This window comes from Neofelis nebulosa, chromosome 5 (genome assembly GCF_028018385.1).
Source record: "Neofelis nebulosa isolate mNeoNeb1 chromosome 5, mNeoNeb1.pri, whole genome shotgun sequence".
Taxonomy (NCBI): domain Eukaryota; kingdom Metazoa; phylum Chordata; class Mammalia; order Carnivora; family Felidae; genus Neofelis; species Neofelis nebulosa.
In genome coordinates this window covers 45,266,074-45,289,462 of record NC_080786.1, presented here as the reverse complement: position 1 = coordinate 45,289,462, position 23,389 = coordinate 45,266,074, and the positions used below count along the sequence as shown (strand labels likewise).

The following is a 23,389-nucleotide window of genomic DNA, read 5'->3' as shown; positions in this document are numbered from 1 at the left end:
TTCTAAAATTCCCCTTGAGCTTTTTCTTTTCCTCTATCTCACGATAAATCTTTTCACTAACTTACTGTACCTTGAAATTACTTAAAGTACATTGTATTGGGGGAATACAAGATTCATTGTTGAGTAAAGATTTTCACAAACACTATTTACTATCTAAAGATTAATTGCTTTCTTAAAAGGTTGTAAACTGTCTCTTTTTCCCCCCTGAATTGAACTGATCTTGTCAATATTCTTACAATTGGAAAATACTTACTAGTGTAAGGCTGCCACGTTGCCAGGACAGTGTTTTTTGGCGAGAACTCAAGGCAAACTGTCTTTGGGAGGTCGAAGGAGTGCCGTAGTCCCTTGTTAGTGACATTGATAATATTTATTCTGGTTTCAAAAGAAATTACTTCAGCAATGAAATACTGTTTTAAAATAGCCAGCACTATCCAAAACATTCATACCTCTTTTCAAATACAGATCACTGTAAAGTGGTTGTTTTCATAAAAATCAATTTTCAGGTAAGTTCTAGAAAACATCCAATAAACACCTTAACAACAACAACAAAAACCAAGTGTATGTTTTGCCAAAAGGCCCCTATATAAAGCTGGTACTGGGGAATACAGAATTAGCAGAAGGATGTAACACATGATTCTACTTTTAGCTGAAAAGAAAACAACAGGCCTTTAAGTGGACGCAGAGCTAACCTACATATAAGCTGAGGTGTACTAGACTAAAGCAAAATAGAAGTGCTAGGCCAAAAGTATTTTTTTCAATTTGACTAAATGGAAGCTGTAGCAGTTGTGAGATCAATAAGGACGCTTTCGATGTCTATCAAAATATCAGAAGCCATCTTCAAAAGATAAAAGTATGAATCATCAAAATACGATAATGATGAAAATTACAGCAATTGTATAATAAAAGCAGTTTCCATTTTTTGGATGCTTTCTATGAACCATGTTTTGCTCTGACCACTTTATGTACATTTTCTCATTTAATCCTCACAAGAGATTTGTAAAGTAGGTATTATCATCTCCATTTTACAAATGTTAAAAGTGAAGCTTAGAAAAAGTAAATGATTTATGATTTGTCCAAGATCATACGACTGATAAATGCCAGAGCCAAGTTCTAAAGTTTCCCAAGTTCTAAAACCAGTTTTGCCTGACTTGTCTTATGTACTCTTTGGGGGGAAAAATATATTCCATCTTATTTTAGAAATTGCTAAAAAAAAAAAAAATTGCTTAAAGTTACTTTGTTCTATTCAAGTTTGGGACACTGGTTTAGGATAAGCAGAAATTGCTAAGAGTGAACGATTACTGCATATTGTTTAAACACAACACACACACACACACAAATATACATGATTCTTTAAAACTTACTGTAAATTACATATTTTAGAATTACATGAAACTTTCTTTTTTTTGGTTTTTAATAGCCTTTAAGAGTTATTCTTAGTTAAAAATAAAGAGTATTTATTTTAACTAAAAACCTCACATATTTAAAGAAAAATCCGTTATAGTTTTTGATTAACTATGACCTCAGCAAAGCCACAATCAATACACTACATCTGTTTGTCTTGACCTCAGGAACATTGTATGTTGTTGTGGCCATAGCAGTTTAAGGAAATAAATGCTAGAACCAGGTATAGAAAATACCTATTAAAAAGATGGACACAACAAATGGGCACAACACAGGGTTCAGGGGCACCTGGGTGGGGCTCAGTCGGTTAACTGTCAGACTCGATTTTGGCTCAGGTCATGATCTCACAGTTCATAAGATCAGGTGCGCTATCAGCACAGAGCCCCATTGGGATTCTCTCTCTGCCTCTGCCCAGCTTTCATGCCATCTCTTCTTTCTCTCTCAAAATAAACAAGCTTAAAAAAAAAAAAAGGTTCAGAGTTGAATCCAATAGAAAGCCAAGTAAGGATACGAAGTATAAAAAATAATTAATAACTGTGAAGGTGAAAACAGGCTTATTCAACAAACTCTAAGCTAGCAAAATAAGGGATACTTCAAAAAGATAATAGACAAGAAGTATGGTATGTCCCATTAAATAGTGAATTTCTATGAGCTCATTACTCATAGTATAAATTACAAGATAAATTTTAAAAAATAAAAGTCAAACACCCACAATCAGTTACACCAAAAATAAGAAAATTTGAGAGTATGTTCTTTGAGACTGAGATTAAGACTGTCTGTTAACATTGTGGATAAGGACCCAATACGATTATATTCCTAATAATTTATGAGTAGTAGTATGCTTATTGGATTCAAAAACTTAAAAAAAAAGAAGTAAAAAACTGATTAACATAAAATTACAAAAGCTAATTCTGCCAGGTACTTACAGTCATAAAAAGTGAATCATCTAATTCAGCACAATCTTTTTAGCATTAATTTAAAAAAATCACGTGTTTAATCCAATCTGACCTGACAGTTGAAAGACTTCAGCTTATATTACCACTGTGTAAAAACCAACATTTAAAATGTACTTTTTGGGGGCGCCTGGGTGGCTCAGTCAGTTAAGCGACCGACTTCGGCTCAGGTCATGATCTCGCGGTCCGTGAGTTCGAGCCCCGCGTTGGGCTCTGTGCTGACAGCTCAGAGCCTGGAGCCTGTTTCAGATTCTGTGTCTCCCTCTCTCTGACCCTCCCCTGTTCATGCTCTGTCTCTCCCTGTCTCAAAATTAAATAAAACGTTAAAAAAAAAAATTTTAAAATAAAATGTACTTTTTGTATTAATGTATGCGTTTTTCCCTTTTAAAAAACCTAACATATTACATCTGATAAGAAACAACAAAAATAACTTTAAACTAAATTACACATATTCAGGCATTTTCCTGGTTCTTTGCCTGAAATGTTGTAGTGCCTACAGAAAAATTAAAAATGAGTGGTTTTCTTAATACAATTATGAGTACTTAATCAAAATACTTACTTTTTTTGCAAAACCAATTTTGTGATCTGATTATTTTATGTAATATAGACTATCCTAGACATACTTTTGAATAATTTATAAAATATTTAAATAATACTTTTATATACAATAAAACTCACAGTAATAAGCAAGCAGTTGCTACTAATTTAATAGCAAAGATATAATAAAGTATCTAAATCTAAGGTAAACAAGCAAAGAGAGTTATTCTCTAAGTGTTAGCACAGAACTTAAGAAATCCTAACTGATCACTTAGAGCACTATGTAAAAAAACCTTTCAGCTTCTCTAGCATTAAATTAATTGCCCCTTACCACACATTACTTTTTAATTCTAAGAAACTAGATAAGTCAAGTCATGGCATATAAACAGAAGCTAACAACTTTGGAGGTGTTCTATGGAAGCTGCATTTCAGACAATACCTAACTACATCATGACATTAAAAGATGGACTTTATTAACGACACCCAAACGTGTTATTCAAATAATGCCAGTTATGTTTAAACTGATGACACATAAAATATGTTATATAAATAAACACTAACTTTTCTCCGTTGCCCCAGGCAAACAAGGTGCCATCCTTGCTAAAGGTATAGACTTTGCAATTTTTCCCAGATTCCCTGAAAATGACAAGAAAAAAAGTTTACTAAGCATGAATACTTTAAAAAAAATCTGATTAAAAATTTACAATCTTATCACTAATTTAATGATTATGAACTTACATAAATTTAAGAAAGTAATTCCATAATGCTTTAGTCTACCAAAATACCTTATCTCTTAAAACGCAGTGCCAACAACCACTGCAAAGTAAGGTGGAAATCGATGTTACAACAACAGATCAATCTTAAGGAGAAAACAGAGCCCTTTTAGGTGAATAACTGGTTTGTGTGAAAAACCCAAAAATGTAGGTGAACGTGGAAGTTACGAGCTATCAACCGTGATCTTGAGGGCTGACGGATTTCAATACAGAGACTTTGTGAAGAATGTCCCAGACCACCTGCATAACAAAACAAGTGTGGCTACAATATCCTGAAGTAGACAAGAAGTGTCCTGGATTTGAAGGAAAAAGATCTTCCATCGATTTCTGATGTGCAGAGACGGAAAGTATAACAACGGTAAGAGGATCTTCACATCAAATAAGTGTGGATGCAGGATTCTCTACAAAAACAGACCTGGGGAAATCAGACTTCTTGGCAATATTCTATCCAGTGGTCAGAACTCTAAGTACTGTATCTCTCAACAGGAGAAGGCTACTACGAGTACATCTCACAGTGACAATCAACACCCAAACAGAAATGTGTATGTGGGAACATGTAAATGTCCGTAAGTGTAGTCACATAAAACCAGAACTTCATAGCTAATGAACATCTGAATTATTATGTAACAAGCACTGAGAACTGACCAGTACGTCCCCCTTAAACTGGATACTATCTTTACATTAATTCATCCAAAGATGACCTTTGTGTTTCTGCATCACATAATAATGGTAGCTTGTAGTCAGCTTGTAGTTACTGAAATATCCTTTTTTGCCCTCTTTTCACATAAACAACTAGACCAAGATGTCCCCCATCCTACACTTGTACCGCAACTTATTTCTGAACCTAAGGGCAGAATGTGCAGTTATCCTTATTAATTCCACCCAGGCTTTGGCCTATTAATTAGTTCAGCCTACTGAGATCTATTTACATCTTCATTTTCTCTTACAAAACATTAGTCATTTCTTACAGACTTATGTAATGTATAAATTATAAAACTTCATTCTTAGCTATCCTCTAAATTCATGATAAGAATGTTGAATGAGCTTTGGACAAGATCATATGGCTCACCAATATAGTCCTTCCCTCAAACTAAAATCAATTCATTAATCAGCTGACTTTACCACCATGCCACTTCGTCTCACATAAATAATAACAATAATCCTTACTATCATTTAATACCCAGTCCTTGGATATCTAGGTTTTGAAAAGCTCCTCAGGTCATCCTAATGTGCAGCCAAATTTGAGAACCACTCATCTAAAAGCTTAACTGGCCATAGGTTTGTTTTTTGTTTGTTTTGGTTTTGGTTTTGGACCTTCCTAGAAGTTAAGTATCATGTAGTTCCCATTACTACCCACCAGGGGGTAGGTCTCCTGGTGTCTCCTTGTTCTACCCTCAGTGATGCTGAGGCTGTACTGAACTCTTTAAGTGCCTCCTCGGATTCACCCTACCTTTCCTGCTCCCAGTCATCAGCTATTCAATGAAGAAACCTGGCCACCTCATGCCCTAACACCACTGGTTGTCTCAGACTCTCTAGGAGTGAGGGCCACATTTCAGCACGGCTTCCACTATGCCTACTGAAGTAGCAGGAAGAGGAGGTGACATTCAGATTCAACCTGAATAGACCAAAAAAGGCTCTGGCTGTACATACATTTCTTACCCTTCCTCTCCACGACTGTTCTGAGGCACAGTGGTTCATTATAGCCTCTCCGGAGACATTCTGCATGACCAAGAAACCTGGCTATATTTTATGAATCTGTGGTCAGCTCAGTGCACTCCACGTTAGATTTACTTTCACTTCTTCCTTGCCTTATTCCCTTTACCCCTCATTCCTGCTGCCTTGGGATTGTACACCCCACTGAAGTGCTTGCAGCACAAAAGCTCTGACACAGACTTGTTTGCTAGAGTAGTGCTTTTCAAATATTAATATGCATACAAATCACCTGAGGGTCTGGTTAAAACACAGATTCTGATTCAGTAAGCTGAATCAGGGACTGAGATGTTATACTGGTTCAAGGTGATGGCAATATAGCTGGTCTTGATACTTCCTGTATCATGGTTCTAAAGAACTGGGTCTAGTAAAAAATTGGTCGACAGACTTAGGTGATGTCAGCCTGATTATAAAGTTCCCCATCCATAGTTCTTCTAACAGGCTCAGCATCTTTTGATGATCATTTACCCAGATCAGTGGTTCTCAAAGCAGCGTCCCTAAACTTGCAGCTTTGGCATTACTGGGGAACTTGTTAAAAATTCTAGTTCTTGGGCCCCACCCCAGATCTAATGAGTCAGAATATCTGGAGAGGAAGCAGCAATCTGTGTTTTAACAAGCTCTTCAGATCACTCTGATGTATGCTAAGTCTGAGAACTGACACAAGATTTCTTTAAGATTACAATGATTATCTAACCCCAATGTTACTTCTGTATTTATCCACTGGAATTCTCCTCTAAATAAGTTTTCCTCATCAACAATCTGGATACTTTGAAAAACCGTCTGTATGGGAAAGACAAAATAAATGCATGATTTCTTCTCTTGATTTGTCAATTTTCAAAATAATGTGCAAGGACCCCATCAACCTCCAATGCTGACCAATAAGATTTGGAGAGAGAGGAATTTGGGGGCGAGTGTTTACATACTTGAATGTCTCAATCCTTTTAGTCATGATTCTTTCCAATGCTCAAATTGCCTCATCTTAAGTTGCTGTGAATGCCCTGAAGTTGCCTCTTGTGACTCTTCAACAAAGCCCTGGTAATCTTTTATAGCTTCCTTGCTTTCTGGACCAAAATGTCTCTAGCTCAACTCGTACTGTCTTCTGTACTAGACCTGGAATCAGTCGCTTCTTCAAGGAACGAGTTCCTGTTACTGAAGAATGGTGTTTAGAGATCATAATCTGTGAGACAGGGGTATTCACTGCTTCTACCTTATCACTGCCCCTTAACCTTTTTCAGTGGACATTACTAAAAAATACAAGCGTTTTTATGAAAAGAAATCATGAGTTCATACTGACATATGCAAGTCTATTCCTTCACCCTTAGGCTGAAAATCTTGGTTTCTGAGGATGTTAATGTAATTGTTTTATCCTGTAATAGATCTAAAATGACAATATCAATTTTCTGTTGCCAATAAAGCTACTGAATGCATTTAAGAATTTTGAATGTCATCATATAGTTATGCCACCAACTTAATACTTTTATTCGTTTTTGGTTTAGCCTTTTTATTCTTTTTAAGAAAAAACCATATCTACATCTATCGATCGTATTTCCTTCCTTTCTTATACATTTGTCATTCTCTGATTTCACGAAGACTGTAGGCAGAGGTTTGACTATCACATTTGCAAGTTTTTCTTCATCCCCTAAGATAAAATTCTTCTAAGTCAAAGGCTTCAACACAATTATACTCGTGTCTACACTTTTTCTTTTAAACATGCTGAAGCTATTAGTTTCAAATCTAAAGATTGATCATTTTTCTTGATAGAGAACATACATTCTTTCCATCTTCTGTTAATATTATATAACATACCCCAGGAAACTTGCTTATCTGCTCTTTCTTTCTTGTTCAGAATATAACAACAACGAAAATAATTTAGAATTATTATATAGTTCCCTATAACATCACTTAACAAAATAAACCATACCTTGGAAACAATGTGCTTTCTGTAAAATGTGGTGGTCCATTTACCATGTAAAGTCCTTCTGATCCTCGGACTAAAAAAACAAAACAGAACCACCATTAGTTTGTTAATAAATACTCAGTAATCACAAATATTTTATTTTATATTTTATTTCTTTTCTTTCTGAGAGAGAAAGCATGAGCAGAGGAAGGGCAGAGAGAGAGAGGGACAGAGGATCCGAAGCACGCTCTGCACTGACAGCAGCAAGCCCAATTCACGAACCACAAGATCACAACCTGACCCAAAGCTGGACGCTCAACCGACTGAGCCATCCAGGCACCCCACAAATATTTTAAAAAACAAAAAGCTTTCAGTCAAAGTATCAATGAAACTATTAAACATTTCATAAAACTATACAATGTTGGCATTACAAAGGTAAATTTTTCTTAACCCTATTGCATGAAATTATGTAACCCTATTGCTGGGAAACCAATAGGTAATGTCATGGAATGTTTATGTCTCCCCCAAATCCTCATGTTGAAACTCTAACCCCAATGTGATAGTATCTGGAATTGGGGACTTTGAGAAATAATTAGATCATGAGGGTAGGGCCCTCATGAGTGGGATTAGTGCCCTTAGAAGAACAGTCCCAGACCTAGCCAGCTTTCCTTCTGCCGTGTAAAGATACAATAAAGAGTTGGCAGTCTGCAACCTGAAAGAGAGGAAATATTAGAACACAAGGTGGCTGTGTGCTTTATGCAAAACAATAACCTAAAAATATAGAATATATTCAAAGTTCTTAAAGAAAACTAGGCATTATTAATACAATTCTCAAACTAAGAGAACAAGTGGGATGAGACACATTCATTACGAAGTTCCCAAGGACAGTAATATCCTAAAAAATTAAGTGGGAATAAAGTCCAAGATTAAGAACATCTATACAATTAATTATATATTTTTAAATGGCTGAATTAGAAGTTTCTAAAGCTGAATCAAATAAATTGATTCGTTCATTCAACAAATGCTTACTGAGTAAAAAATAAAAACTGCCTCCCAGACCCTCTGTTGAGTACTGGAGATACAATAGGGAGGAAAATCAGACTTGTTCCTGAGCTTATTAACCAAATAGTCAAATACATGGAATTCTGTAAGTGTGCTTAGTGCTACAAAGTAAAGATATATGGGGCTAATCCAGTGATTAATAGGTGAGTTTTGATCTAAACATGGAAAGTTAGGGAAAGTGTCCTTGAGCACAGGATTTGTGTGCTGAGATGTGAGGGATGAATGGCAGTTAACAAGCAAAGACAACAGTAACAAGTGCAAAACCTCCATGGCAAGAGAGATGACAGAGCAACACAGAAATGGAAAGAGGGCCTTTATGGAAGGAACTGGAGCTGGAGAGGAAAACAGGGTTCAGACCAAGCAGGATCTTATGGCCTAAGTTAGGCAATGTTGGTCTGTAGCCTAAGAATGGTGGGGAACTTCATGGGGTGCCTGGGTGGCTCAGTCGGTTAAGTGTCCGACTTTGGCTCAGGTCATGATCTCGCGATTCATGAGCCCCACGTTGGGCTCTGTGCTGACAGCTCAGAGCCTGGAGCCTGCTTGGGATTGTGTCTCCCTCTCTCTCTGCCCCTCCCTCACTCGCTCTCTGTCTCTCCCTCTTTCAAAAATAAATAAACACTTAAAAAAAAATGGTGGGGAACTTCAGAAGGGTTTTAGGCAAATTTTGAGAAACACATCTGCATTTTGTAATGGTCAATCTGGTACAAGGTAGAGAATAAACTGGAAGAGAGTTAAGAGTGGATGAGAAAAGACTATTCAAGACAGTTCTGCAGGAATCCTACAGGAGAGCATGGAAACTTGGACTGGGGTGGGCAGTGGAAATGGAGAACGAGTGTGTTTAATTTTAGGAGATAAAATTAGCAGGGCTTGGTGATGAGTTACTATTTTATCAGCTAAAATTCTTGCTAGCAGCAACAGTTTAAGAGCTGAAGAGCAGAAAAACTTTTACTGAGGTTCATGGTTATAATTATATCTGCTTCCTTTTCTGCCAGCTGTTCACAAATATCCCCTTCCTCTCTTTACTGAGAAGGCAGCAAAGTTGGTAAATAGGGGCCACTCTCAGCTCCCTTGTCAAGGGACAGTTCTCATTAACACTGATTTTCTACCTGAGAATTACTAGCTCAATTTTCAGATACTGAAAGTAATATAATTTATAGACCCAAAGTAAATAAAGTTAGCATGAAAGGAAAAGAACCACTGATGAACAAGACAAAAATTGATGTCTTCCTGGAGCCTCCATTCTAATGGAGGGATAGAAAATAAGCAAACATACAACTAAATGAAATTTCTAGTTAGAGATCCAAAAGTATACAAGTAGCTACCATGTTTCTTCATATGCAGAGCACCAGACTGAACTGTCAAACTGTTATAGGTCCTCTGGCCTTGAATGGAATGAATTCTAGCAAAGTGTTCTGCATGTATCACAATCTTTTTTAAGTTTATTTATTTTGAGAGAGCGTGTGTATGTGTGCTCTAGAGTTGCGGAGGGGCAGAGAGACACAGGGAGAGAGAATCCCAAGCAGACTCCGTGCTGTCAGCACAGAGCCTGACAAGGGCTCGATCCCACAAACCATGAGATCATGACCTGGGCTGAAACCAAGAGTCAGACACTTAACCAACCGACCCATCCAGGTGCCTGTGCATATATTAAAATCTAAACTCCTTATACTACGGCCTATAAACTTCTATATGATTTGGCCCCTGCACAGTTCTATGGGCTAGGTATTAGGGATTTAAAAAAATGAATCCATCACTGCACTCAAGGTAATGATGTCAAAGGAGCTCAGTCTGTGGCTATGCCTTGAATGAAACACTGAAGTTATCTATTTTAAAAATCTCTAATGACATTAGAAAATTTTGTGCCAGAAAATGTTTTCCTACAAGATTTTAAAACTATGAAGTATAATCCTTTACCATGAAAATTCTCACTTGCTTCTCGGTTTTTTGGTTAAGATCAAATGCAGCACCAATATACTACACAGGCAAAACGATGCTATTTCTCATTACCAAATCATCTGCTGCAATATCATGTATGACACATTCTGATTTAGAAGAAAACAGGCCATTCTTTTCTTAATACTATAATAATGGTTTTAACAAATCTTTATTTGAGGAATTAATAAAAAATGATTTTACCAAACTAGGGAGTTTAGTTACCAGATTACACTTTATTATAAGGGTTACATAAAACTTTGTCAGCCTAATGAGGTCCTCCCACAAGCTGCTGTGGCAACTTAACACATTAAGGACCCTCTTACAGAACTCACATATAGGCCTAGGAAAATAAAACAGTATATCATCAGTGAAGTCCCACTGAAGCTGAAGTGTAATTAGATAATGTGCTATATGATGATGCAATCAAACCATGTTCTATTGCCTTAACTGCCGGCCCTTAGAACATATGCCTGAGGTGACTAGCAAAAAAGAAAAAAGAAAAAAAAAAACAGCTTTATCGAACTCATCTCAGCTTTTTGTGTTCTCATGAACTTGCAACTAGTGACCTTGGTCCTCTGTATTTGTTGACTTTGCTGTTATCAACAACCACAATGTTTACTTGGGGTAAAATTCAAAGTTTTTGTACATTATACAGTTGACCCTTGAACACAGGGGTAAGGGGTATTGAATCCCGCACAACTGAAAATCTGTGAATAACCTGACTCTCCAAAATATTTAACTATTAATAGCCTATAGCTGACCAGAAGTCTTACTGATAACATAAATGGTCAATTAACACATATTTTGTTATATATGCATATATACTATATTCTTACAATACAGTAATTAACTACAGAAAAGAAAAGTGTTATTAAGAAAATCATAAGCAGAGGTGCCTGGGTGGCTCAGTTGGTTAAGCGCCTGACTTTGGCTCAGGTCATGATCTCATGGTTCGTGGGTTCAAGTCCTGCATTAGGCTCAACGCTGATAGCTCGGAGCCTAGAGCCTGCTTCAGATTCTGTGTCTCCCTCTCTTTCTGCCCCTTTCCTGCTTGTGCTTGCTCTCTCTCAAAAATAAATAAATAAACATTAAAAATAAATAAAAATAAAAATAATGTTTAAGTGGACCTGCATGGTGCAAACCCATGTTACTCAAGGGTCAATTGGACTAAAGTGGCAACTATATTGCCAAACCCATGAAGGTAGCAGTGGGAATTTCCAGGGTATTCAGGGCAATCAGTACAAGGTTTTCCTTTTCTAAAATTTCTGTTTCATACCTACATACCAAACTAAGACAGGTGGAAAACCCCAAAGGATCTACTATAGACTGAATGATTACCACCCCCCTCATTCATATGTTGAATCTTAATCCTTAAAGTAATGGTACTTGGAGGTAGGCCTTTGGAAGGTAATTAGGTCAGGACAACAGAGCCCTCAAGAATGGGATTAGCACCCTTATGAAAGAGATCCCAGAGAGCTCTTTTGCCCTTTCTGCCCAGCAGACAATGGCTATCTATGAACCAGGAAGTAGGCTCTCACCAGACACCAAATCTGCCAGTATCTTGATCTTGGACTTCCCAGACTCCAGAAGTGTGGGAAATAAGTGTTTAAGCCAACTACTCTAGGGTATTTTTGCTATTGTAGCTTGAATGGACTAAGACAGGAACAGGAGCAAGGAACAAAAACTACTTAATCCACATTCTTTCATATAGATTGTTAACTCAAAATCTTAAAAGGCAACACTTGACAGAAATGGCAGTGTGAAAAGTGTCACTCTTTCCTGCTCAAGTAGCATTCAGTCTCATGTGGTTTTTACTTCCTGGTTTTAGTTATGTTTCTGGAGAAGCAAAATCTTGAGTCAAATTAATCAAGTGCTTTCAACATGCACATGTTCACATTCTAAATAAAGAACAGTTTTCTTCTTTTTTTTTAAGTTTATTTATTTTGGGAGAGACAGAGTTAGAGTGGGGAAGGGGCAGAAAAAGAGGGAGAATCTCAAGCAGACTCCACACTGTCAGCACAGAGCCCTACATGGGGCTCAAACTTATGAAACTGTGAGATCATGACCTAAGCTGAAATCAAGAGTCAGATGCTTAACCAGATGAACCACCCAGGTGTCCCCAAAACACTTTTAAAACACAAATCCGCAGGCTTCATGTTCTATGATTCCATTTATTTAACACTCTTGAAATGACAAAATTATCATGATAAAGGACAGATCAGTGGTTGCCAAAGTTTAGAGCTCGAAGGAGATTCTGACTATAAAAGGGTAGCATCTTCTTTATGATAGAGTAGTTCTATACTCCGATAGTGGCGGTTACAGAAATCTATATATGTGACAAAATTTCTTAGTGTGATATACGCACACAAACTGGTGAAATCCAAATAAGGATTTTAAGTTAGTAAATACTACTGTGCCAGCACTAATTTCCTAGTTTTGATAACGTAGTATGGTTATGTAAGATAGTATACAAAGCTAAGTGAAGGATACAGGGGAACTCCTTTTACTGTTTTGCGACTTCTTGTAAGTCTTAAACTATATCAAGATATAAGGTGTTTTATAAGACCATCATTTTTGGTAGTGCTTGTTCACAATATGGCAAGAAATTAAACCAATCAAAAGTTTGGAAAAAACGTTTTCCAACATTTCTCAAGAATGGATTTGCTTGCAAATACCAGGCAAAAGTGTTACATTAAAAGAAAAAATTGAAGAGACCACGACTTATGTACTAAGGTAAAAACAAATTCCATGAGACAAAAGTACAAACCAGGGCTACTTTAAAACTGGTGATACTGTTGGTCCCCATTCAATTAGACAACCCTTCTTTGTACATGATGCTTTATAATAGATATGTCTATTTTAGGGGAACTAATTATCAATTGAATTCATCATAAAAATCATAATGAGTCACTACAGTCTTGTTCGCACATGTAAATCCCTACTTATATTTATATTCATTTCACACCTCCTTACACAGAAGCAGAACTAGGAGAAAGTGTTGCAAGACGTTTTGGAACCACTAAGATATTTTACTGGATTTAATCAGTTTGAGTAACTTCTACAAGAATAAATGGGTATACAAAGTTTATTAGAAGACACACAAAATCAGATTCTTAACAACATAAACTGTATTTTGACTTAATAAAGGCAAAATAAATATGGATTCAAAAGTTCTTTTCAGTAACTAAAACCATTTTTCTACATATTACTTTCCAATGAGAAATTCATTTTAATTAGAAGTGACTAAATATGAAACAGTGAATACAATGTAGAGATAGTTTAATATAGTGTACTGAGAGTTGATATGATCCCTTGTTTTTAATGACTTTCCCCTGTTAATCAAAGGGGATCTGGAAATATGTTCTATTAGAAAGAAAAATCTAGAATATGAACAGTTCTTTTCAGTAAAGCAACAAATAAATGCCAGAGTTTCACAAAGAAAAACTATTTTAAAACAATCACATTAAATGTTGCACTTAAATAATATCTTTTAAAAAATTACTAGCCTTGGGGTGCCTGGGTGGCTCAGTCAGTTAAGCGTCTGACTCTTGGTTTCAACTCAGGTCATGATCTCACCGTTCTTTAGTTAGATCCTGCATTAGGCTCTGCACAGCACGGGGCCTGCTTGGGATCCTTTCTCCTCCTCTCTCTCTGCCCTTCCCCTGCTCACTCTCTCCCAAAATAAATAAATAAAAACTTTAAAGATTACTAGCCTTTATAGATACTCATATGCCATTTATTGCTCTAGGCCTGACTCAATATGAGAAAAATACTAGGCTTCAACAACAAGGATCCCGTACCAGGGATATGGTGATCATTACAATGGGATACTTTTTCCAACCCTTACATTCAATGAAGTACCTATCAGTGTAGGAAAATGATTCCATTTTGAATCAATTATCTCAATGGTGGCCTCAACCAGGCAAGCTGATTAGACATACGGGTTTCATGTAAGGGCCACTGTTTTACATGCCTGGCATGGACACAGGTCCTACCTTCTAGGAGACTCTAATTTTCCAGGGGGAACTATCCAAGAGTGAGACTATAATTTGGTCCTGGTGATTTGATTAAATACTGATTCAAAGATGAACAAGATCCAGCCAAGCCAAGCCAAAAACAGCCAGCATTGAGACTAGCAAAAAAATGTGCTTTCCTTTGGGGCTATGAGCTAGTTGAATGTAAACCTGGAGAATGTTAGCCTAAGAATGAATTTAATTGAAAAGAAAGCAAGAGCCTAGGGATAAAGAAAAACATTTTTGGAGTCAAGTGAGTACCTGGGTGTAGCAGTACTGAAGCTTTACAATTACATGAGTTTCAAAAAAAAGAAAACTCCCTTTATCACCTACTCTGGCTTTTTGTCATTTTCAGTGAAAAGTTAAGACTGACAGGGGTGCCCGGGTGGCTCAGTTGTTTGGGCATCCGACTTCAGCTCAGGTCATGATCTCACGGTTTGTGACTTCAAGCCCCACATCAGGCTCTGTGCTGACAGCTCAGAGCCTGGAGCCTGCTTTGGATTCTGTGTCTCATTCTCTCTCTGACCCTCCCCCACTTGTGCTCTGTCTCTCTCAAATAAATAAATGTAAAAAAAAAATTAAAAAAAAAAGTTGCAACTGACAAAACTTACTGGACAATGTCCAAGTTATTCCAAACTCCAAAATCCTGTAAGTCTAAGTTTAAAAAAAAATTTTGGAAGTAAAAATCTATTATTGATTGAAATACCTATACTAACAATTTTTAAAAATTAGTGTGTTCAAGTAAAAGAAAAATGGACCACGGAGTTGAATGATTCAATATAATTCTAATTCTGCCAATTTGCAATGTGAATCTGACCACCTAATCTTTCAGGGCTTCTATGAATATGAGACTATGAGGGATAGACTGACTAGCTAACCTTTAAGCTCTTACCAAGTCCTTAATTTTAAGCATTGTAAGAAAACTGTCACTTTGTTAATATGACTATAAATGAAGTGGTTATGCTTCATTAATTTATTCCTCCATCAAACATTTAGAATGTCTATTGTTTACTACACACTGTACCTGGTATTGAGAAGACGGAGATGAGGAAAACTGTGCCCAAGGAGTTTAGTCTAGAAAGGCAGAAAAGCATCTAAACAACTAGATAATTAACCTATGTAATACGTGAAAAAAAAAAAAATTCAAGTATATATGAAGTACAAAAATAGCCTGGGAGTGACTGATCGTCTGAGAAGAGTGAGGACAAGAGTATCCAAAGCAGGCTCTGTGCTGACAGCAGCGAGCCCGACGGGGTGCTTGAACTTACGAATCCCCAAGATCATGACCTGACTCCAAGTCAGACGTTCAACTGACAGAGCCACACAGGCGCCCCAGAAATGAATTTTAAAAGATGAAAAGTAAGCCAAATCAAGAGGACCAGGAGTCCTAGACTGAAGTAGATTATTCAAGGGTTTTGTAAGCAGTCCAATATTGATGGAGCACAATAGGGTGGGGAGCAAAGAAATGAATGCAAAGAGCTTTTCAAGGATTATGAAGGGTTCCACATGCTATGCTAAACAGGATGGAATTTACCCTGTAAACACTGAGCAGCCCCTGTAAAGATTTTTTTCAAATTAAATTTTTTACTTGTATATAATTAACACACAATATTACATTACTTTCAGATAGAAAATTTATCAGATTTTTAAATGTACTGTTTTTTTTAGAGTACAAATAAGCATTCAGTGTTCCAAAACTGTGAATAACATACTAGTTATGTTAAGAGAAAAAAATTCATTTAGTTATGTAATTATGCCTTTTAAATAGTATCTGTCTGGCATATTATCTTACAAATTATACTCATTATTTGATAAATACTTCATGACTGAACTGCGGTAGCCAGATTGATATGAGTAGTCATGGTGCTTAACAACAAAGATCTTAAAATGTAGAATGGCAAAAAGTGCAAAAGCTTTCTAAGGTTCCTTTCAAGTTTGGGGACATAACCCCCTTCCTCAAAAGTAAACGACCTTTCTGTTAATGGTGTTTTTCCTTCTGTATAAGCTATCCATGGCTTAATCAAAGCCTCTGTTCTTTTCTCTCCCAATTCCCCTCTATTTGATACTCATGTGAGAATCTCAGCCATTACCCTAACCCAGAGTCTTCCCGGACACAGTCCAAGACTAAGTTAACTACCTTTTATAAAATTGTAAACTCTGCCTCCAATCCAAAATCTCAGGAATCCGATAATAATCAGATTCTAAAATACTCATAAACACTTCAACATCAAACGTTGCCATCATTTCCATAATGCTCACTGCCACGACCCCAGACCACACTTTCATCACTTTAAACCTACGCTACCACAGCTCCACTCTATTTGATCCTACTAATTTCATTAAAGCAAACAGCACAGAATTTGGTACTACTTAAATTCAGGTGTATTTAATGTGTGTGCGCATTCTAGCCATTTGTTTATGTTTGTTCTTTATTACAGAACTCAATGACTTCTGTCAACAAGATCTGTCACCACATAAAAGTACGTATAAAACCCGTGTTTGCAGACCCGGGTAACAAATTCAACCCGCACTTTCTGTTCTTATCTCTCGTCCGCAACTCCAGTGGAATCTGAAGCGACAGGGAGGAATGATGGACGGGCAAAAGGGAGGGGAATGCTGAAGCCCAGAGGCTGGGGCCTCACTTCCGATTGCCACGCTACACCAAGCAACCCACAAGACCCTCTGGCTCTTCCATAGTCCGCAAGGAAAGGTGGAGCAGACGCCAGTGCTTCTCGGGTAATCCCCAAGAGCAAAGACACAAGAGGAAAATGCTCTGAAAAAGTCTCTTACTCGTTCAGGACTCACCTGTCAGTAGTGGCGTGGAAGGCGCCATCTTGTCCCGGAAAGAGAAACCCATGCGCTGGGGTCAGAGTTCACGAGGGCCAAACCCGGCCCCTACACGTCTCCACAGGCGTGGAGACAGCGCATAGCTGTTTCCGGTATCACGAGCCTCGGGGCCAATTCACTTCCGGTGGGAGACGGCAGTAGAAAAAGGAGTCTGAACGCGCACGCGCAGCTCTGGTGCGACACTTTAAAGAGCACCGCGGGAGGGACTAGTGCTCGTGCGCCAGCCTTTGCCCTCCCCTCTCCCTCTTTTACAGCAGGCGGAGTCCGCACTTCCGCGGGGCGGAGTCCGTCCAGTGCTGACGTTGGCAGCCGAACCCGAAGTAGTTCGAGGCTACGGGCAGCGCTGCTCGGTTGTTGCGTTGCGTTTCCTTCCTCTTTCACTCCACGCTCCCGGCGGCGGCCAGAGCGGCGGCGCGAGAATATCCCGGCGGCCTGCTTGTCGTCCCGCGTGTCCGCTTCTCGGCCGGCCAGTCCGGCGTCGTCAGTCAGTCGGTGGCCCGCGCCCCGCTAGCGCTCGGCACCCGAGTTCGCCTCGCTCAGGCCCAGCGGCCGGAGCTAGCGCCCCGCCTGAGAGCCTTCTAGCTCCGGCAGCGCAGGCACCGGGATCAGAGCGTCGCAGCGGCCCGAGGGGAGGCGAGCTAGCGAGTCTAAGGGGTGGCTGAGGCAGGTGGTGGCGCCGTGAAGATGGTCGCCAAGCAGCGAATCCGTATGGCCAACGAGAAGCACAGCAAGAACATCACCCAGCGGGGCAACGTCGCCAAGACTTCGGTAAGGAAAGAGCAGACGCCCGTCCGTCCCGCAGCCGGGGTTCAGGCCCGGGTCCTAGGATCGAGTTCTCCCCAGGCCGGAGGCCACGAGCTGGACGCTAAGTTGGCGGGGCGGGGCAGCGCTGGGGGGAGGGTGGTTCGGGTAGGTGGGTGCCTGAAGCTAGGCGGTTCGGGAACGGAGGGCAAACCTGTGAGGGGACCTGGAAACCTGGCCCGCGGTGTAGGCTGCAGGAGCCCGGGATCGGATTGGGTTTTTGCATTTGAAATGGGACTTTCCGTTTTTGCAGAGAAATGCCCCCGAAGAGAAGGCGTCTGTAGGACCCTGGTTATTGGCTCTCTTCATTTTTGTCGTTTGTGGTTCTGGTAAGTGTTTTGGGGCTACCATCGGGTAGGGCATTGGATGTCGGTTTTGGGATGACGTGGTGACCCATCAGTGGTGAATCCTACCCGCGTAGTTCTCAACCCACCTGCTGGGAGCTCCACATAAGTGTCTCTTGTCTGAACCGAATTACTTGTCCCACATATGCACAGAGGGTGGTGCTCCAGAAACTTCTCATAGCTTGATTTGTGCTCACAGGAGATCAGGAAAGGAGGTCAGGTCTTCAGTTAGTAATGATCAAGTTGGAAGAAATTTAGACCAAAACAAAAAAAACCTCACGGAATGAGAATTTAGAATGTTTTGCAAGCATATTATGAATATATTTGCAAAAAACTTACGAACATGATGTATATGTGGACGTTGAACTGAATTTAACGTGTCCCAAAATCTAATGTTTTTATGGCAAAATTGGGTATATTTTGTAAAGTAAAGCTCGTGCGAAGAATTGGTTGGGTATAGAGGAAATGTACCTGATTGGTAACTTAGTGTAGGAGACAAATGTTTTTAGATTAATTAAAGAAACGTTTGACATATGGGAGGAAAAATAAGTTATCAGGTCAGCCTACTATTAAAGTAATAGATTCCTGCCTCTGCAAATGGATTACAGAATATTTTTCTTCTTTTCATTTATTATTTCAATATGCAAACTGTTTATATTGTTTCTGTTTTTTATATTCTGACATTCTAAAGTTACTGAGGTTTTTCTTAAACGTTTCACTTCGCCTGCTTCCTAAACTTACTAGTTGGCCAAGAGCCAAGCAATTTATATAACCTAAAGATTATTCAATTTCAGCTTTGTGAGAATGAGGAAACATGGTTATATTATAGGCCAGGCCTTAGAAGGACACTTAATATTTTGGGGATAAATCAAAATAATTCTATGCTAGAAAAACCTGTTTGCTTTGGTGCTTTAAGCTTTTTCTAAAATGATTGTGTATTGCAAAATCTATTGGACAGTTAGACGTAGAATTCAGAAAAGCTGAAAAAAATAACTTATGGACATTGAATTGGTTTATTAGGGTAGGCTTGTCTTCACTTCTTCAATGAAGTTACATAGCATTTGCAAGTAATTTTAAGGGTGCTCTTGGATTCTCATGAAGTACCTTAATAAATATTTGCCAGTTGTCCTTCCTATTTTATTCAAAGCATGCTTACTAAAACATTTGTTCTTTCTTTTTACAGCAATTTTCCAGATTATTCAAAGTATCAGGATGGGCATGTGAAGTGACTGACCTTAAGATGTTTCCATTCTCCTGTGAATTTTAACTTGAACTCATTCCTGATGTTTGATACCCTGGTTAAAAACAATTCAGTAAAGCATCCTGCCTCAGAATGACTTTTCATATCATCCTTCATTTGTCATTCCAAGGTTTCTCCATGAGTCATTCCAAGTTTTCTAGTCCATACCACAGTGCCTTGCAAAAGCACCACATGAATAAAGCAATAAAATTTGATTATTAAGCTATAGTAGTGGACCCTACTTATTCAGTCAGTAAAGAGTAAGTTTTCTTAATGTGGTTGTTAAAACCCTATCCAGTATAGATAGATAATTAGATTAAATCTATGTAGACAGAGTCTAGATTTTGTTAACCCTAATGTGTATATGCAATTAGTTTAATTTAAAATTTGGAGTCATGGTTTTTATATAGTTAGGCACTTTATTACTATATCTTGAATTGAAAGCACACTCCCATATAGGGTAATGTCAGTGTCCTGTAATAAAGTGCTTATAAATGGAACAACTACACAGTTAGCCTCGTTTTCCCATAATCTTTAGCACCTAAAATTTTTTAAAAGCTTCTAAAGGCCTAATATAAAAGGAGATGCTTATAGCTACAATATCTATTTTAACAATATTATTTCTATTACACTACCTTGGATTTTGCATGAGTAGTTATACTAATGTAAAATGCCATAAGAAAACTTGGTTGAGCGTTTTGTAACTTAATCAGTAACTTCAGTTTCACTAAAAGCTACCATGTGGAGTAAAGTCAGGGAAAGTTTGTTTATGTCACCATTGATTTTACCATAATATATCAAAGGGGTCTACTATGCTAGACAATATTTTGGGGAAAAATACTACTAAAAATGGATGTTTCATCAGGACATCCTGATGAGTCTAATGTGCCATAAGACATCTTAGCACGTTAATAGCACTTTTAATACCAAAAAGGCACATCAACTAAAAAGTTACTTAGTTTGGAAATAATTTTCTGGGTTTATGATTAAAATTTTGGTAGGGCACTAGATACATCAGACTAAAGTGCCATCTGGAATTAAATGGATTTGCTGATAAGGATCAGTCTTTAGTCTTCCCTTTGTTGTGTAATTTTATAGGTTATGATTGATCAAAGTTTCTTTTTACTAATGGTAAGGGTGAGAAGGCAGGTTTTAGGTTTTCTGATACTGTTGAAAATTGTAAGTTTTGGCTGTTTACTTAGCCATAACTTGATTAAAAAAAAAAACAAACCTGAGAGGTGTCTATGTATCAATGAATTGGAAAGAAAGCTGCTTGTTTGCTTTGTTAATTGCCTCAGGATATCTCTTTTAAAATAAGCTGTTTTAAGAGGAACAGAAGGGAAATCTACCTAGTCAAACACATTGTGAACCTCAGAGTTTCTGATACCCCTCAATATAGGGGACGAGTGAGGGAGAGGAGTAGTTAAGGATGCTTAGGAACTTGACTACTCTAAAACAGGAAAGGAGGGAATCAGCTGACCTTGGGCCAGCAGGTTTTTATCTGCAGTTACCTGCCTTTCTCACCCAGGAAATAAACACTTGTTTCCCTATGAAGCAAGTGTCTTGATTGACTAATTCTATTTTATTATAACTTTAAAAATGAAAGTTACTGTTCTAAATTTATAGCAGGTGCCTTATTCTTTGCTTTGAGTCAAACCATTCCGTATAAAAATTTCCCTTGGTTTACTATAAATAATTGGCTTTAAGATGTTAGGGTTTTGTTTTTTTTTTAAGTTGTACAATGTCTTTATTGATTTGACTGTTAAATTGCTACAGCTAGCAATCATTTTACATATGTAAAGTTGCATTCCTTTTGTATTTCATGTGTGATTTCCTAATTGAGTACATTTTATATTAAGGATGGATTATGCATGTTTGGGTCAATGAAAGCTATGTCTTGATTTATCCTTTAAAAATAAAGTTCCCAGAATATTTGATTCCTTCTGAAAGGAAATGATTTTACAGATTTCTTATCTGAGTGTACTTTTTATAGTTAATAGAAAATTAAAGAATGCCTAGTATTATGTTGTACTTGAGTTAAAAGAACTGGTACCCAGAGACTCAGATTAAAAATTTATAACTGGAAATAGGTAGCAAGAAAAACATTAAAAGTATAGGGGTGCCTGAGTGGCTTGGTGAATTAAGCGGCTGACTCTTGATAGCAGCTCAGGTCATTATCTTATGGTTCATGAGATCCAGCCCTGTCTTGGGCTCCATACCGACAATGCAGAGCCTGCTTGGGATTCTCTCTTTCCCTCTCTCTCTGCCCCCTTCCCTGCTTGCACACTGCGCTGGCCTGCTCTCAAAATAAAAGTAAATTTTAAAAAAAGGAAAACATGAAAAGCACAGTGAATTAAATACTTGTCCACCTAAGATTTACCCTCATCTCATTATCATTCAAGAAGTCTCATTCAAGGAAAAATCACAGTTCTTTTGATCTCCCTTTCCCAATTGAATTTGTTGTCATCTAGTGTTGAACATAGTATGATGCTTTGTTGGGGGTTGTCTACATTGTGTCCAATTATGCTTTGCAACTTAGGTATAACGTTTCAAGGAGTTGTTCAGGATTTCACTGTATCTGTTGGGTTGTATGTAATGTTGCTCAGAATAACCAAGTGGGCTTCCAGAATGTGGAAAGATTTTCATTGTAACAGGATGTTTTGTAATGGGCTTTGACTTACTTGGAAGAAGTGTGTGTGCTCAACTGCAGGGTGGTCGCTCTTACTGAGGTTTGTGGTGTTTTGCTGGCATAAAGGAGGACCCTGTAGAGGTGGATTATGCTCTTGGGAGGTTCATCAAAATTTTATTGCTCTTAGAGCATCTGAAATTTAGAACATCAAATTTTCTAATTAGAAATTCTTTTGAAATTTGATTTGTCTTTACCTACCTTTAACTTACTGTTTTAGATGCAAACCAGAACTTCAAGAAGCAGGAGTTGGGTTCAACAGCAAATTCTTTGTAACTCCCTTAGAGAACCCTTTCCTATCTAAACTTCATCCCACTGTAGCTACTTGTACTGCTTTATCTTCAAGTTGAATTAGGAGAAAAATGTCCTAATTTGAAAAGAGTACGAATGAGCAGTAAAAGGCTAGAAGTCACGCTGAAGGGGAAAACTCAACTGTCAGGACTTGGATATTACAGAATCATAAATATGGAAAGGACATGAGCAATTTAGTCCAATCGCATTTATTCAATGAATATTGAGTAACTTATGTGCCAGATATCGAGTTAGAGCTGTGAAAACAGTCCCAGCACTCAGGTATTTTTCAGTCCAGTAGTGGGAGAAAAGACAAAGTGAAAACCGTAATTGTGGTCAGTATTTCAAAGGAAAAGTAAAACCAGATAAATGGTGTCTGCGCTCACAAAGCTAGCTGAGGCAGAGCAGAAACTAGAACCAAGGTTTCCAGACTCAACTGTACCCTAGAGAAACCATAGGAATGATTGCAAAACGTCTATACAGAGAACTTCTGTTTTCATGAGCTCTTTACTTCTGCATTTAGAAAAAAAATCTTAATGAAAAAAAAATGTTTTTGCATGTTGCCAATTCAAAGAAGAAAAAAAACTTGTCCTTTTTATAGATGCAATTTCTTTTGAAAATGAATTTAAGTGACAATTTTACTATTGATGTTTCCTGTATAGCACAAAAATAGATCAAATCAGTAATGTTATCCACTGTAACATATTCAAGAGTACATTTTTAACAAATATTTTGCTATATATTCTTCTGTATTTTGTTTTAAAATTTTCATCTGTGATGTTGAAAAATCTTACTTGATAGTCTGGTAGCCAAAAATAAATGCAGTCATGTGCCCTCCATAGATTCTTTTTATTACAAAATTTCAGTGAATAAACCATGTGTGACTTTTTTTTTTTTTT

The 23,389-nt window shown here is 37.8% G+C and overlaps 2 protein-coding genes across 4 annotated transcripts in view; one reads left to right on the top strand and one right to left on the bottom strand.

Moving 5' to 3' along the window:
- Window positions 1-17,209, bottom strand: part of EIF2A (eukaryotic translation initiation factor 2A) — a 31,403-nt gene extending 14,194 nt beyond the window's left edge. The window contains exons 1-4 of one of the 3 annotated variants that reach the window (XM_058730207.1): window positions 17,087-17,209; window positions 7,296-7,365; window positions 3,453-3,527; window positions 254-372 (exon numbers count right to left, since the gene is read on the bottom strand). In XM_058730207.1, the coding sequence (XP_058586190.1) occupies window positions 254-372; window positions 3,453-3,527; window positions 7,296-7,365; window positions 17,087-17,138 (316 nt within the window). In that variant the 5' untranslated portion in view covers window positions 17,139-17,209. Of the gene's footprint in view, window positions 1-253; window positions 373-3,452; window positions 3,528-6,297; window positions 6,524-7,295; window positions 7,366-17,086 lie in introns of those variants that run through there. The other 2 variants (XM_058730209.1, XM_058730210.1) reach the window with 2 other exon arrangements.
- A 158-nt stretch (window positions 17,210-17,367) lies between these two features.
- SERP1 (stress associated endoplasmic reticulum protein 1) lies at window positions 17,368-21,450 on the top strand. The gene is made up of 3 exons (XM_058730211.1): window positions 17,368-17,896; window positions 18,183-18,258; window positions 19,457-21,450. The coding sequence occupies exons 1-3, from the start codon at window positions 17,813-17,815 to the stop codon at window positions 19,495-19,497; spliced, it is 201 nt and encodes a 66-aa protein (XP_058586194.1). The 5' UTR covers window positions 17,368-17,812; the 3' UTR covers window positions 19,498-21,450.
- The last annotated feature ends 1,939 nt before the right edge of the window (window positions 21,451-23,389 follow it).